Genomic DNA, 16,605 nt, shown 5'->3' on the forward strand with positions numbered 1-16,605 from the left:
AATTTATAGTCCAAATTTCTTCTTCGGTCCAACCACTTACATCCAGAACCAATCCTAAGAGAGGAAAAGGACACAGCAGGAACAACAACAGAACCAATGTATTTATGCCACAGACATAACAATAATCAAGGAGGATACAAATTTGGTTTATCTACAAAATATTTAAGTTAATTAGGCACTTATAACTATGGATGAAGTGCTGCATTTATGAAAATAAAAGCATTATACACTGTATATATTTAAAGTAATAGAACTCAAAACTTCTAATTTATACATGACTGGTTTGTTATTCAATGTCACAACGTGTTTACTAAGAGACACGTCACGTAAAAATTCTCAGATGTGAAACCATAACTAATCTGCACTCTGTCTAACCTGTACTAATCTGTCCACTTTTGTTTTGATCAAGTTTAGGCTAAACCTGAGTTTAGCTATAGCCTACAAACTTCACACCACCTTTTTTTCAGTGACATAAACAAATACAATGCACAAAACTGCACTGGCAGGTTTGGATGATGTTACAATAAGAGATGGTATTTCTCTGTGTCCTGAGCTGCACTCTGTTCCGAGAAAGCACGTGATATCATGGCAAACATCTCTTATTTATTCGCCGTATGGCGCGTTTGGAATAATATTGTGGGTTTAGAGCTCCACCTATTGGAGACCAATGGCAACTAGAAAGGCTAAAATTCACGTGTTTTAGAGAAATTAGTTATTTTAGCGTATAATCTAAAAGATCAAACGACTTTTGCATGATGTTACAGTAATAATGTGTGTTAAATACATTATATGGCATTATATTTTGGCGCAAAATAAACAGCAATTAATGCGCATGCGCTGTAAAATAAACAGCAGTTAATGCGCATGCGCTTTAAAACTGAAAGTAAATGACTGCAAGCTGCACTGATGTTTTGGGGGAAAACCCGCCGGACCTTTATTTAACACACAGTTCTCATTTTAACAAGCAAAGCAACGATGTCTGAGATTGCGACCATATACAAGATATCTATCATCGCATTTACATTGTTTTGTAGCGGTAAGTTTTCGTAATCGAGACCACTTGGTCTTTAATATATTAGTAGGCTATGTGTGTGATCAATAAACACAATGTCTCTTTCTGTTTAGCTTCCGGTTCTGGATGTCCGGTTCTGGAGTGCTGGTTTGTCCAGGAGAAGCCCGGTCATGGAGGAGGTTTCTCAGTCCCAATGAGTCAAGAGAAATCTCTAATGTTCATCAGAACTGAAGACTACAGTGAAGAGACCATGTCTGAACTTCATCCTCCTGCAGACATCAGCCCGTCCAGGATTTACTATGTGACTGGTCAGTGTCAGTGCAGGCTGTCTAGTACATCCTCAAGTCAAAGTTAATTTGTTTAATTTTGTGCTCACTTTGTGGTCTGTATCTACTGTAATGTGTATAGTATAGTAGTGTGATACTGCCTAACAAAAAACAATTATACCAGTGTAAAACATCTGACAACTGCACTTTAATGTCCTGTCCTCCTCCAGATCCAGCTGGGACGTTCTGTAGTGCCGCTCTGAACCCTCCCAAAGGCTCTGTGAACAAACCAAAGTGTGAGATTAACCCTTTCATGCCTCACGCCTCCATGGTCAGATGGACATCTGCTCTCACTGTCTCCGCCCAAAGTCCAGTCTACCTGCAAGCTGATTGGTTCTCAGTGGCAGCACAAGGGCTTGACGAGCAGCTGACGTTGTCCAATGTTATGAGAGCGACTTCAGCTTCTAAAGAGCCCAAAGGTAAAGAGCCCAAGTTTCTTAGTTATTGCAGAAAACATATTATATGTTACTGTATATTATAATTTATACTATATTTACATAATATATAGTAAATCATTATACTTACTGTCTTTCTCTCCTAAAGTCATTCTCAGTGTGTCCAGTAAAACTCCTGTGGTCCGCTCTAGACTGGGAGAACAGGTTCTGTTAGACTGTGGGTTCTGGGTCGACCCGTCTTCTCCAGTTCACGGCTCTGGGTTCTCTGTCGAGTGGCGTTATCAGTTTCGGGGTGAAGGACGGCTGGTCCTCGCTTACGATGGCAAGAACGATCGGTTTGCAGAGACGTCAGAGACCGGAGCTGATATTGACATCACAGGCCTCTATGAAACAGGAAATGCATCTCTGATTCTGGAAGAATCTCAAGTGAGACACTCAGGAACTTACATCTGCACAGTGTATCTTCCACATCTGCTGGCTCAGGTTGCCGTGGACCTGGAGATAGTTGGTGAGAAGATTGAATACTCTGAACTTATTATGGATATGATGTTGCAGCCAGCTAGTTTATAAATATTATGTGTTATATTAAACTACAGTTATATATAGAACAATAACCACTGTCTGTTTTCTTCCAGAGCCTCCATCTCTCTCCATCTATCCTTCTCCTCTTCCTCTGCTGGTTCCTGGGCAGGTTCTGCTGATCCAGTGTGAGGCGTCTGGTTTTGCTCCTCACACTCTGGATCTGGGCTGGGAGTTCACCGGGGCTGATGGGAAGTCCCGCTCTCTGGGTCAGGGTGGTGTAACGGGTCACAGACAGGCGTCTGACGGCACCTTCAGTCAGAGCAGCCGTCTGGAGCTGGACTCGAGTAAACTGGGGCTCGGCCGTGGTGGTGACATCACCTGTGTGGCCAAACATGACGGAGGAACACGACGAGCTTCTGCTGCCCTCAATGTGATTGGTGAGTGATACTGTCATAGACTGACACATCATTTTCAGACAGTGTTTATGATAAATCATTAAACCTGAAAAATATAATATGTGCACACATCTTTATCCATGTCATCCATCATATTTTCTCTCTGAAGACCCCATCTGAGAAACTCTTGGCTTACAAAATGTTTCACTTGCAATTATTACAACATTGTGGTGAAGTTAATTTGCGCTCAACTCTTAAATGCAATCTTTCTGAAATGACTTGTGAAAACACAAACCAATACATGCATCAACATTCAGTTATTTCTCGGTCCGTCCTAATTTCTTGGTGAGGAAGTGAACTGACAAGAGATGCATTCCCATCGACTGTATTCCGGTCATTTATGATGGTCAACATTGCACAAACACACACAGAGAACTTCCTCAGCTTTCATATAGTAGATAAAATATAGAAATCCAGTTATTTTCAGCCTTTGAATTTGCAAGCATAATGGATTTTCAGTGGTGGTTCTTATTGGAGGTTTCTCCAGTAAGTGGCGACAAGTGACAGTCTTTATGAGTGAATCATTAACTCATTCAAGCAGTTGTTCAAGATTCATATTTGCATTATCAAAAGAATATTTATGTCAGTCACAATGTTCTGTAACTCATGATTTGATATTTTGTTCCCATCAGGTGTCAGCGCTCCTTCTATTGAGGACTCTATGGCGATGGTCGCTGTTGCTCTGGTGCTTTATGGCATGATAAAGTTTCTTTCCTGGACATTCAGCTCTTCTGGTAAGTCAGTTTTCTAGCATCACTGTAACACAGATGTGCTTTTCACAAGTGAACTGACAACAGAACCTGTTATAGTGTAAAAAAAAAAAAAAAGTCTATTGCAGTATTGAACAAATTTATGTTTGTAATAATATGGGATGCCCCAGAATGTATTAAATATCCAAGCATGTACATTTTTGTTTTCATATAGACTCCAGTGACACTGATAAGGTAAAAAACATCTTTTTTTTTTTGCTAAACCACACTCTCAAATTTCATTTCACATTTCATTGATGCTGTCTTTAGTTCTCTAGTATAACTGTCTGTTTATTTCTATCTGTCTCTTGTGTAGAAGAAGTAAACCTGGAGCTGGAGCTGATTTTGAAGGCTGAATAGTGTGCAGAGAAACTGGTTTTGTAAATAATTATTTCAGAATAGTTGTATGTTGTTTCAGTCTTTGCTTAAGAATTTCAGATTGCTGTGTTTGGGTCAGTTACTCTCTGCAAGTTCTTTTATATTAAAATATTGTTAGACAGTTGTACAAATTCTGGAAATAAATAAATGTAGATTTGAGTGTATTTTAAATATTGCAGGACTGTTGCTGATATTTAGTTTTGGGACTCTGAAATTTGAGCTTTTTTCATGAACACAGCTTTATTAATAGCCTAATGTAAACTCAGTTGTTTAGAGATATTAATTTAGGCAGCAGGTAGATTAAATCTGTGAATTTTTTTGTGTGTATTCTCAGGTGAAATACAGAGAATATATGTTATGTAAAGTCACCTAATAAGTGTGAAGGGAATGTTCTGATCTGATCTGATCTCACATTCATGCCAAACTCACTGTTTTATCACTGTATCTGACAAAGGAAAAAAATTAAATGGTTCTCAAACTAAAGACCGTATTGCTGCATTCTTTGTAATATCTGAATTTTAATTTTCTGTTAGGGGAGAACCGGGGCGAAAGTAACGTGGGACGAAAGTAACAAAGTTATTTTCTCAGAGCTCTGACTACATTTGCATTTCAGGTTATGACAGCACGTTCAGCACGCTGCCAAATATCATGTGATTTCATTATCGTTTCCCGCGGTTAGGTCCAGAAAACAGTTTTCGAGTACAGTAAATAAATTGCTGAAGCGGTACTTTTTTTTCTAATTACAAGTTGTGTTTCTTGTTTCATGCGTCACAATAATGATCAATCTACAGGTTATTTAGTGCTGTAACACATCCTGAAGTTTGACTTTTTTTCAGTATTTTTTAGAAAGTAATAGTATTAGTATGAAAGTAATAGTATTATTAACTTCAGAACTTTAAGTAATTCGGATTTAAAGGTGATAGAGAGGATTTTTTCGTCGACTGAGAAACCAAAGACTGTTACTGAGTTTTTTAAATAAGCGCATGCGTAAGAACAACCCCCCTCCTTCACAGCTCATTTCAAAGGAACGCCTCCCAAAACTCGTGCACGAGTATTTGAACATGAGTGTTTACCACCGGCATTCGCTGTGTCGTGTTTTTTGGATTCATTATGGCGGACTCACCCGCAGGTAACTCATAATCTGCAGTTGTTACTCCTGTCTCCTGACAAAAACATTGCATGCGGCGCCTGTGGAGTGTGGAAATTTACTGGAGCGCGCAGCCGCGCTCGTCTCTCACAAGGAACGTCATGGCAGTGATTGACAAGCCAGAGGGCCAACGCGTAAACGATTGGCTGATGTTTTTAAGGCCCTACCTCGTGCACAGATGATGTATATTAATATTATTACTTTCAGTGCACCTAATAAATAGTCTTTTATCAGTTAGTAAAGACAGTTTCAAGTAATATTGCAAAAATGTATAAAACAAAACATCCTCTTTAGCACCTTTAAATGTCAGATGTTCCTGTCGGGACGAAAGTCACACTTGTTACTTTCGTCCCGCTCCAGTGATAAGTGTTTATTTTGTCCCACTGCTAATGTGGTGGCTTTCTCTGCGTTGCAGCATTTATTAAAACATGTTCATGTTGTTTTATACTAGTAGAATATGCCAAGAATGAGGGTCAGAAAGACAGACAGAGGTCTGATTCAGCCAAATGTTTATGAGAGGGAATTTCAGGATAAGTATTTTTTCAACATCACATCTGTCTCAAAATGCCAGAAAAAAAATTATGGCATTTTCATTTCACATGACTGAGACAGTGTCACTGTTGAATGAATAGCCTACTCACTTACATTTTTATCCATTTGTAACTGTAATACTGTCAGAGGCTACAACAGAAAACAGTATTACAACAAAATCAACAGCTGGCTCGACCATTTAGATCAGCTGAGCAGCCATCTTTGTATTTATGATGTCATTTAGTTCTACATTATAGAGAAAAGAACAAAACATATACAGTACAGTTCAAAAGTTTGGAACCACTAAGATTTTTAATGTTTTTAAAAGAAGTTCCGTCTGCTCACCAAGGCTACATTTATTTAATTAAAAATACAGTAAAAAACAGTAATATTGTGAAATATTATTACAATTTAAAATAACTGTGTACTATTTAATTAAGTAATTTATTCCTGTGATCAAAGCTGAATTTTCAGCATCGTTACTCCAGTCTTCAGTGTCACATGATCCTTCAGAAATCATTCTAATATGCTGATTTGCTGCTCAATAAACATTTATGATTATTTTCAATGTTGAAAACAGTTGTGTACTTTTTTTTTCAGGATTCCTTGATGAATAGAAAGTTCAAAAGAACAGCATTTATCTGAAATACAAAGCTTCTGTAGCATTATACACTACCGTTCAAAAGTTTGGGGTCAGTAAGAATTTTTTTTTTTTTTTTTTTTAAAGAAATTAAAGAAATGAATACTTTTATTCAGCACGGATGCATTAAATCAATCAAAAGTGGCAGTAAAGACATTTATAATGTTACGAAAGATTAGATTTCAGATAAACACTGTTCTTTTGAACTTTCTATTCATCAAATAATCCTGAAAAAAAATATTGTACACAAATATTTTGTACAATTGTACACATTAAATGTTTCTTGAGCAGCAGATCAGCATATTAGAATGATTTCTGAAGGATCATGTGACACTGAAGACTGGAGTAATGATGCTGAAAATTCAGCTTTGCCATCACAGGAATAAATTACTTTGTGAAATATATTCAAATAGAAAACAGTTATTTTAAATTGTAATAATATTTCACAATATTACTGTTTTTTACTGTATTTTTAATTAAATAAATGTAGCCTTGGTGAGCAGACGGAACTTCTTTTAAAAACATTAAAAATCTTAGTGGTTCCAAACTTTTGAACTGTACTGTATTTTCACATGATTTAACATTAACAACACACTCCTGCATCACGGATTTATGTATTTTAACATACTTCTATTAACACATAGCCTAACAACACTTGATATACTGTATGTACATCATGTAAATATGAGGAACTCACTGCTGACAGGTCTGAAGCCTGAAAAAACAATCAATTTTTGGTTGTAATTTCTGATCAAGTAATTTCACCAAAACAAACAAACAAATCCACTGAAAGACATAGTCATTAACATCCTAGAACTTACTATTACAAAAACATATTTAACAACTTTGCTTTTTATATATAGATACAATGTATAACATTATCAAAGCTCACGGTATGTGCATTTTGACAAGAATTACGTTAAAAGATTTAAAACTTTTTTTTCCAAAGCAAATTGTAAAAATAATTGAAGGCCAGTACAGTATATAACCTCGGTCTTCTTTCAGTCAACAATTTTAATACATTTACAAACAATATTTAAGGGCATAACTTATGATGAAGGAACCGCAACAGAGTGCAAAACAACCTAGTGTACGAAACTCATCTTAGTGATTGATGACGTTGAATCTGTCCAGAATATCTATTGGCTGCTACTTCAGCTGTGATCGCACTGCGCCATTGCATCAGGGCTCTAAACAAGAGAAACTCCAGTTACGACTGTGCGATTTTTATATCAAAAACGTAATCATGCAATCCGCAGTTTTTCTGTTCTTTGGAATCCACCTCGTTTATGCCGGTGAGTAGATAGCAATTTGACAATATAGTGCAATTAATGGTATAATTTCTCTTAGAAGATATAGCTTACTATGTACACAGCAAATTCAGTTTTTATTGCTGCGATTGCCATTCATCTAAATTTCTCAGGGCATTAATATGTCCTCTGTGTTCGAACTGTTTTTAAAGAATAGCCTAAAATTGAGTTTTGATGACTGTATATCGACAGATTTCAGAAATCTAATTTTGAAGCACACTTGAATTCAGTTACCAGCTGTTCAATTACCAACGAGTTTTTTAAACTGTAAATAAGCATGTAAATTGTGTAATATGATAGATTTATAGTACGTTAACACCTGAAAAAATGATTATTTAAAAATAGGTAAATAATTACGCGGAAGTTCACATCACCATTTTATAGCCTAGCTTCTTTCAGTTTGTGTAGATCCATTTCATAACGCGGAAGCACACCATAACAGGGTGAACTTATATAACGTTAGAAGTAACTGGGAGATAGCAAATATAATTTTTGTGTTTCCAATTACTTCAATAGCAAAAGGGAGAAAATCCAATATTGTGTTTCTGTGAAAGGATATTATATTGGAATATTGTGTGTGTGTGTGTGTGTGTACAGGTTTACATTGTGTGCACCAAATGGTAGCCTACAAGGATAGTAAAACCTGAAATCACCTACAGTTGAGCACAAAAGTTTACATACCCCTTGCAGAATGTGCAAAAATGTTAATCATTTGAACAAAATTAGGTTCATGAAAATTGCATGTTATTTTTTATTTAGTACTGTCCTGAAGTATTTCACATAACAGATGTTTACATAAAGTCCACAAGATAAAAAAAATAGCTGCATTTATAAAAATGACCCAGTTCAAAAGTTTAAATACCCTTGATTCTTAATACTGTGTGTGGTTACCTGGATGATTTACTACTAGTTGTTTGTTTTGTGATGGTTGTTCATGAGTCTCTTGTTTGTTCTGAGCAGTTAAACTGAGCTCTGTTCTTCAGAAAACATCTTCAGGTCCTGTATAATCTTTAATTTTCCAGCATCTTCTGCATATTTGAACCCTTTCCAGCAGTGACTGTATGATTTCGAGATCCATCTTTTCACACTGAGGACAACTGAGAGACTCAAACACAACTGTTAAAAAAGGTTCAAACATTCACTGATGCTCCAGAAGGAAACACAATTTAAACTTTTAAACTGGGTTATTTTTATAAATTCAGCTTCTTTTTTTATTCTTGTGAACTAAATGTAAACATCTGTTATGTTAAATAGTTTATTCAGGACAGTACTAAATAAAAAATAACACGCTTCTTATTTTGTTCATATGATTAACATTTTTGCATATTCTGCAAGGGGTATGTAAACTTTTGTGCTCAACTGTACATTGTGGGGACCAGCCAGCAGTCCCCATAGGGGAAATGGATTAATAAACAAAGGTTTTTTTGAAAATGTAAAAATGCAGAATGTTTTCTGTGAAGGGTAGGTGTAGGGGGATAGAAAATTCAGTTTGTACAGTATTAAAACCGTTACGACGATGGAGAAGTCCCTACAAGGATAGTGAACTAGATGCTTGTCTGTAGGCCATGATCACCGAATTGTGACCACACATATAATGTAGTTATTGTAGGATTAGGATTGGGATCAACTCATTAAAGGCTAACGTTACTACATTCTGTCTCAAGATGGTCCATTCCCAGCAGACATTTGGACATTTAATGACGTTAAATATTTCCAAAATGGAAGTTATGAAATGTATCTGAATGCATTTCTACATAAGGAATGCATAAGGGAAAAAGGGAATGTATTTTTAGTATTTTAAGATTAAGCTTTGTAACGTCGACTGTTGTGTATAGTACCAGTAGAGATAGGCCTAAGTTTTTGCCTTGAATCTTTTAGGTTAGATTTTATTTGACAGAATAAATAACAAACAAAATGTCCTAAATCTTCTTGAAGTCAACATCTTTTTGTCACTTTAAAACCAGAATAGGGATCATTATAAATTTGCTGAGTGGTAATATGAGTAGTTAATTTTAATCTATAAAATGTGTAAATGGGGAGATTCTTGTATTATTATTATATATCTTTTTGCCGTTGACACAAGAGCGCACTGCAGGAAATACTTGTGATTATGATAGCAAAAAACACACACACACACACACACACACACACACACACACACACACACACACACACATTCGGCTGCTTCAGATAATGTCCATGAAATAATGTTTAGGTTTGCTCACAAGTACAAGTGTACAGTTGTCATCAGATTTGCCAAAACTGCTCTACCAAACTATCTTTCACCGGACTGGTAAAGTTAAAGGAAACCTTGATTATTGTTATTATTAATAAGGCATGATACACATTTTGCCTGTTCTTTTTTTTTCTTTTTTTCAGGAAAACATTCACTGCAATACTTCTTTACGGCAACATCAGGTTTACCAAATTTTCCAAAGTTTGTGTCAGTAGGGCTTGTAGATGGACAGCCTTTCACATATTATGACAGTAACATTCGCAGAGAGATTCCTAGGCAAGAGTGGATGGCTAAATCTGAGGGAGAAGAATACTGGGACAGAGAGACTCAGACATCAAATCGGGCTGAACAAAGATTCATGAACAGCATCGAGGTTGCCAAATATCGCTTTAATCAGACTGGAGGTAAGCACTACTGTATGATACTAGAAGTTCAAGTAAAAAATATTTTAACCCTACTATTCAGAATAATTAAAAAATTAGTACTTTAAGCAAGGATGCATTAAATGGATCAAAAGTGCCAGTAAAGGCACTTATAATGTACAAAAGGTTTCTATTTTTTAAATAAATGCTATTCTTTTGAAACTTCTATTCATCAAAGAATCCTGAAAAGATGTACCGAAGTTTCCACAGAAAGCTCCCCAACTGTTTTCAACATTAATAATAATAATAATAATAACAAATGTTTCTTGAGCAGCAAATCAGCATATCAGAATGATTTCTTAAGGATCATGTGACACTGAAGACTGGAGTAATGATGCTGGAAATTCAGCTTTGATCACATGAATACATTACATTTTAAAATATATTAAAATAGAAAACTGTCATTTTAAGCTGTGAAAATATTTTACAATATTACTTTTTTATTAATTTTTTTTTATTATATTATTATTATTTTTTTAAATAAATGCAGCTTTGGTGAGCAGAAGAGACTCTTTCAAAAATATTACAAAATCTTGCCAACCCAAAACTTTTAAACAGTAGTTGTATGTATTTTTATGCCCCACCAATAGCAAAAAATAATTAAAGGGATGTCATCCATGAGAGCATTATTGACTTCATTTGACTAAGTTTTCATACTTTACACAAATTATGTTAATGTGGTTACAAAGTGTTTTTTGTTCCCTAATGTTTGCATTTTCTTTTCACACTTGCTCCAAAGTTTGATAAGAAAATTGTCTTAACCAGTAGCTGTTTTATTTTAGAGGCATCTGGGTTAAAAACAAAAGATTTGACTTTAAACATGTTTATTAACTTTCAGCAATATAGGCCTTGCAACTGCCTTCCTCTTGTTACAGAAAAAAGGCAGTATATTATTCAAAATCAAAAGATGTTTATTTATACACTTATTCTCAATGTGGACAGAGTTGCACAGTAAAGTGTCATGAAAGGTGCACTACATTACAGGGGAGTGTGTATGTTTAGACAGGTAGACAGATATGTTCTCACACCAGAGGGTCAGTAAAAAACACTTATTGACCAATTTGCTGAAGTACTTAGAATTGAAATTGTTAGACAGCATAGCATATAAGGCATTTCTAGTCTATCCAAATATTGCATGCTTAGGATAATGCTAAAGCCATACTGAAATAATTGTATGTCTCCTGTGCACCTTACATGCAGAGCTATGTTTGTATGACACTGTGTTACAAATCATGATGCTGCCTGTGTAGATCATTTCAAATCAGAGGTTCTATTTCAGTCAGGAATTTCCTGCTTTAGAGTACAGAGTCCAGTGAGATGGAGCACTACAGTGAATCAGAGCATTTAAGAGAGACAGAACCACCAGCGTGGTCCAAGTTTTGTGGAAACTACCATAGAATACTGTACGTTAGGTATCTTAAATTCAGTAAAGATTTAAAGTAAGTAAAAAAAAAATGTTTAGTCATTCATTTGATTTGGAGTCAAACATGTTGGGACTTTCTGATTGACTGATGATTTTATTGTGACTGTGAATAGATTTTCATACAATATACATGCATTGTCTGTTTTCACCAGGTGTGCACACATTCCAGGAAATGTATGGTTGTGAATGGGATGATCAGACTGGAGAAACAAATGCATTCCGCCTGGAAGGTTATGATGGAGATGACTTTTTGTCTGAGGATTTGAAGGAGATGAGATATATTTCCCCAGTACTGCAAGGATTCCCCACAGCACAGAAGTGGAACAATGACAAAGCCTTAATTGACAATGACAAAAATTACTTCAGCACTGAGTGCATTGAGTGGCTGCAGAAGTATCTGCAGTATGGAAAGAACAGCCTGCAGAAAACAGGTACATCAGTTCATATCCAGCAGTGATCATATAGCCCTACATGTTTTGTTAAACAATCACATACACTAATAGTCATTGCAAAAAACATTTTGTCACTTGAGATATCTTAAAATGCAGTAGTGTTCTTTCTTTCAGTGTAAATTGTTTTAATTATTGTAAGCAGAAAAGATCATGAGGTTTGAAGAAATAAAAAATTAACGTAATCTCTAAACGGATTACTAAACAGGTTCAGGAGGTTCAACTAATACTGTCATTTATGAAATGGCTAGAGAAGTATATGCTAATGCAGACATGTAGGCATGATGTTGTAGTGGCTAAAGTGTTCAGTTACAACAGACTGCTTAAGTTAAAAAAAACTCTTAGATTACTTAGTGTATTTATTTACTCAATGTGACAAAGTTTCATTGAAGACCAGGCACTGCAGGAAGACTGGCAATAGCCCAGTGTTGAGATTATTAGATTCTGCATAAGGAGCTGTTTAGCATGCCTAGATAGGAAGAATCTGATATTTATGCTATAGAGCACAAATACATAGCAAATTAATCTGTGAAGTTAAGGGTTTCAGCTTCCTGGCTGACCCAGAGGACATTACTGTTGTCAAAGAATGGGTATGTTTTGCTAAATTACTAGACTGGTTGGATGACAAGGAGCTGTGACTTAGTTCTAAACATTGAAAGTCTATAGAAAATGTGACGTATACATAGAGTGATTACACAATTTATTCAGCTCTTGTAAAGTGCCTTTGTGGAAAACTGAGATTTTAATGCAGAACCTTTTAACAGCCACTTATAGTGCTGGTATTTATCTTGGCAGTTCCACCACACATTATACAATGAACTGAATAAAGACCAACCTTCACAGTGAGGTGGTGTTTTACAAAGGTCTTGTTAGGGAAGACCTCAAAAATGTGTGGCATGACACGTCCTTTTTTTTCTCCAGTTTCTCCCCAGGTGTCTCTGTTGCAGAAGGATCCCTCTTCTCCAGTGACGTGTCATGCTACAGGTTTTTACCCCAGTGGAGTAACAATCACCTGGATGAAAAATGGACAAGATCATCATGAGGATGTGGAACTTGGTGAACTTCTTCCCAATGAGGACGGGACCTTCCAGAGGACGAGCACCCTCAGAGTTACACCTGATGAGTGGAAGAACAACGAGTTCAGCTGTGTGGTGGAACATCGGGGAGAAACCATCAGAGGGATACTGCCAGACAGTGAGATCTTAATTAACTAAGATAAGAGTGATTGTCTTGATGAGTAGACCAGGAAACTATAAAATGTTCATGGAAATCATTTGCTCTATGCTTACAAACTTGTTCAGGAATGTTAGATAGTGTAATAGACAATCTTCTATTAGATAGTGATGAACTGCAGACATCCCAGTCACAGTTTTTGCATGTGCATCAGCTGAAATGTTCCACTTCTACAGGTTCTACAGGGCTCTTTAATAATCTGATGTTTTCTTCTAATCAGATTCTTCAGATTCTTTTCCCATTGGCATCATTGTTGGAGTTGTTGTTGCTCTGATCCTGTTGATTGTCAGTGGTGTTGTTGGGTTTGTCCTGTATCGGAGAAAGAAAGGTGAGATGTTGTTTCATATTTTACCATTATCACTATATTGAGGACATTGTATGTTTTACATATTTGTGTGCTGCACCAATGGGTGAAATAACTGAACTTACAGTCCACCTCTCTGGTTGTTTTTCAGGCTTTAAACCTGTTCCTCAGAACCGTAAGTTCCTCATAATGTTTTTGATGTAAAAGCATTAATAACATATGGGCCTTGCCCTTGATCATTGGTATATGTTCATATTCAATCTGTCATAATTCTGTCATGTAAATTCATAAAATCAAAATAGATATTGTGTTCTATAATATTTCTGTCTTATGCAACAGACTAATAAATATGACATTTTATAAATATGTAATGCCATCTCTGCTAATCTAAACTTCTAAACTAATCTAAATTTTCTTTTTCTGTTGTAGAATCTGATGATGGTTCAAATAGATCCTAAAGCACAAAGATGTAAGTATGTTATTATTATTATTCATGAGTGCAACTGTTAGTCATGTTAAATTAAAAAAATGTAACAAAATGCAATGAATAATTAGCAGTAGGTAGTGTCATTCTTATTTTGTAAAGAAAACATATACATATACATTGTATAATGCTACCTGATGTTAGTGTTTTTTAGGTCTGTGTTTTGTGATTGACTAAGTGTGTTTGTTGGGTGGAAACGTTTTGAAAGTAAATGGGTGCTGATTGTTATCAGCCAATAAGCTTTATATAATTTGATCAGTGGTCTCTATAAAGGCTGATGACTGAATGACTCAAAACTCGTGAGACAGTTTTAATATGTGCTGCTAAAATTGCTTCACAACATTCACCAGTCTTGCAGTTCTACCAGGTGTCTGAAAAGGACAATAAATTTGCAGCGTTGCAACGGAGACATTTCAATGACAGCAGCCCTACAGCAATGACAGCAAGAAATAGAGATGTACTGTGAGATGTCATGTAAACCCCTGCCCCAAATGTATTGCCATTCATTTAGCATCTCAAAAGACTTGAATTGTCACGTTTTAATTGATTTCCTCACAAAAAGCCCAAACATAAGGTTCAAATCAGATAGATCAGTGATTGTTGTAAAATACAGTCTACTTTTGCTAAACTGCAGGACATGCTTGATAATAAAAAAAAGAGATATTAAAACTGCTATAAGCCACAAAAGTGATACTGTTCCTCAATCATCTTTCTTTGTGCATGCCTCGAGATGGAATGGAACACGCACAGCAATCAAAGTGAACTTTTAGCTTCGGGTTCATGCCTAAACGGTTAAATATACACAGAAATATATGACAAAATGCCCGGCTTGGTGAGTGTTCGCTTAAACATCGTTTGTTATGTCTTAAGAGAACATAAACAGTTGGGAAATAAGTCGCATGTGTAACCGTATATTGGATCCATGCATTCGGTCTTAAAGTGACAGCAGCATAATATTCCTGTTGCCATCTGTGTCTTTAATGTTAATCAATCAAGAAAAGACGAAAAGAAAATCACTCACTGCTCTTTAGTAGATTTATTAGGATTCAACTATATTTAATTTATACAGTGAAGACTACGCACTTGATTTACATTTGATTACTTACTTTCTGTTGATTAAGACTGCTCTGTTTTTATTTTTATTATTTACTTCACAGGAATGCTATATTTGTTAAGCTCTAAGTTGTTCCTAATCACCAATAAGAGAGGGAATGGAATATGTTACACAAGTTGCTTGCCAATAAATAGAGTTGTCAATTCATTTATTTCAGTGATTGTATCAGTGATTTGTATCGGCTAATACTGCTTTCAGTGATCAGTGATCTGCCCCAAAAATTTTGGTCAGAGCACCCCAATTTGAGTTGATTTAGGACAAGTTTAGTGGATTTTGAATGTGAAATTACCTGCTGTGCCAAGTTGAAAGTTGGTTAGAAGAACTGTGTGAAGAGTTTTGAAAAAGTGATCTTAGTATTGAGTAATGTGTCCTAGGGATTGTAAAAAAAAAACAACTAATAAAATGTAATCTGTTTTTGCCATTTTAGGAAAGCAGATGAGTGCGAGAGATGAAGTTGAAAAAATGATGCTATATCCTTCTTGTTTGCAAAACTACATGTAAACACACACATGGTGGGATTGATCTGTCTTATGATTCTAAATGTTTTTTTTTTTTTTATTTCTTAACACATCTTTTGTTTTTATTAATTTTATGAACTTGTTAATTTTAACATAAATATGGCACATTAATCACAGAACCTAAATTGAAAAATGTGTATTTTTCTTTAGTGACAAAGATGTTATACAAGGAAGTATACAAATGATTGATTTGCAAGTTTTGATTGATTTGTAGGATTTGTGAAATATTTATAATCAGTTTAACCACCAAGGCTAGATCCATCTGTCTCTGTCTAAGAAGATAAATGTTTGTGTTTTTTCTAAAGAGATTTTCTGTGGTGAGAAAGTGGAAGGCTGGTGATAAGTCATTGAAAGCATCAATTGTTTATCTATACTGCAACATTTAGATAACTTTATATTAACTTTAATATGGTCTAGATCAGAACATCTGTATTTGGTCTTCTCCATCAGTTCAACTATCAATTTGCATATTTTGCATTTTATTCCTTAAATAGGGTTAATATATTTGTTCTGTTTGTATATTTCCTTTATTCTTTTAAGTTGTTCTACAGAATATTTGATTCTTGTTAAATAACTATGCTGTACTATTAAACTTTTACATGAAAGTCTGAACAGTACAGTAAAATGTGTTATATAAATGTTTTTTTTATATTGGTTGCCTTCACTTGTAATGTGATTTTAAAATTCTTTTAAAATAAATAAACCTCACAAAAAAAGTAAATGTCTGTATTTCACTCTTTTACTCCAAAATAGCAGAATTCATATTTCATCAAAATCTATTAATTAACTGTTGCTCCAGGGCCAGCCCAGGCTCTGTTGATGCCCTAGGTGAGATTTTGGATTTTTAGATTTTTCACACACACACACACACACACACACACTATTAAAAAATTCAGAAAAAATATTTACATAAATAAAAAGTAGTAAATTGTGATGATAAACAAATTTGACTTAGTC

General features: G+C 35.3%; 2 protein-coding genes across 2 annotated transcripts in view; both read left to right on the forward strand.

The window, feature by feature from the left end:
• The first annotated feature begins 960 nt into the window (after positions 1-960).
• Positions 961-16,605, forward strand: part of LOC137037660 (tapasin-like) — a 37,323-nt gene continuing 21,678 nt past the window's right edge. The window contains exons 1-6 of the mRNA XM_067411846.1: positions 961-1,036; positions 1,126-1,320; positions 1,509-1,757; positions 1,882-2,241; positions 2,369-2,692; positions 3,343-3,444. Coding sequence (XP_067267947.1) covers positions 976-1,036; positions 1,126-1,320; positions 1,509-1,757; positions 1,882-2,241; positions 2,369-2,692; positions 3,343-3,444 — 1,291 coding nt within the window. The 5' untranslated portion in view covers positions 961-975. The remainder of the gene's footprint in view (positions 1,037-1,125; positions 1,321-1,508; positions 1,758-1,881; positions 2,242-2,368; positions 2,693-3,342; positions 3,445-16,605) is intronic.
• On the forward strand, positions 7,316-16,353 carry LOC137037658 (class I histocompatibility antigen, F10 alpha chain-like). Its single transcript, XM_067411843.1, has 8 exons — positions 7,316-7,450; positions 9,845-10,105; positions 11,699-11,977; positions 12,917-13,189; positions 13,449-13,556; positions 13,684-13,707; positions 13,962-14,001; positions 15,558-16,353. Exons 1-7 carry the CDS (start codon positions 7,402-7,404, stop codon positions 13,988-13,990), a joined length of 1,023 nt encoding a protein of 340 aa, XP_067267944.1. The 5' UTR covers positions 7,316-7,401; the 3' UTR covers positions 13,991-14,001; positions 15,558-16,353.

This window comes from Chanodichthys erythropterus, chromosome 15 (assembly GCF_024489055.1).
Source record: "Chanodichthys erythropterus isolate Z2021 chromosome 15, ASM2448905v1, whole genome shotgun sequence".
NCBI classification, from domain to species: Eukaryota; Metazoa; Chordata; class Actinopteri; order Cypriniformes; family Xenocyprididae; genus Chanodichthys; species Chanodichthys erythropterus.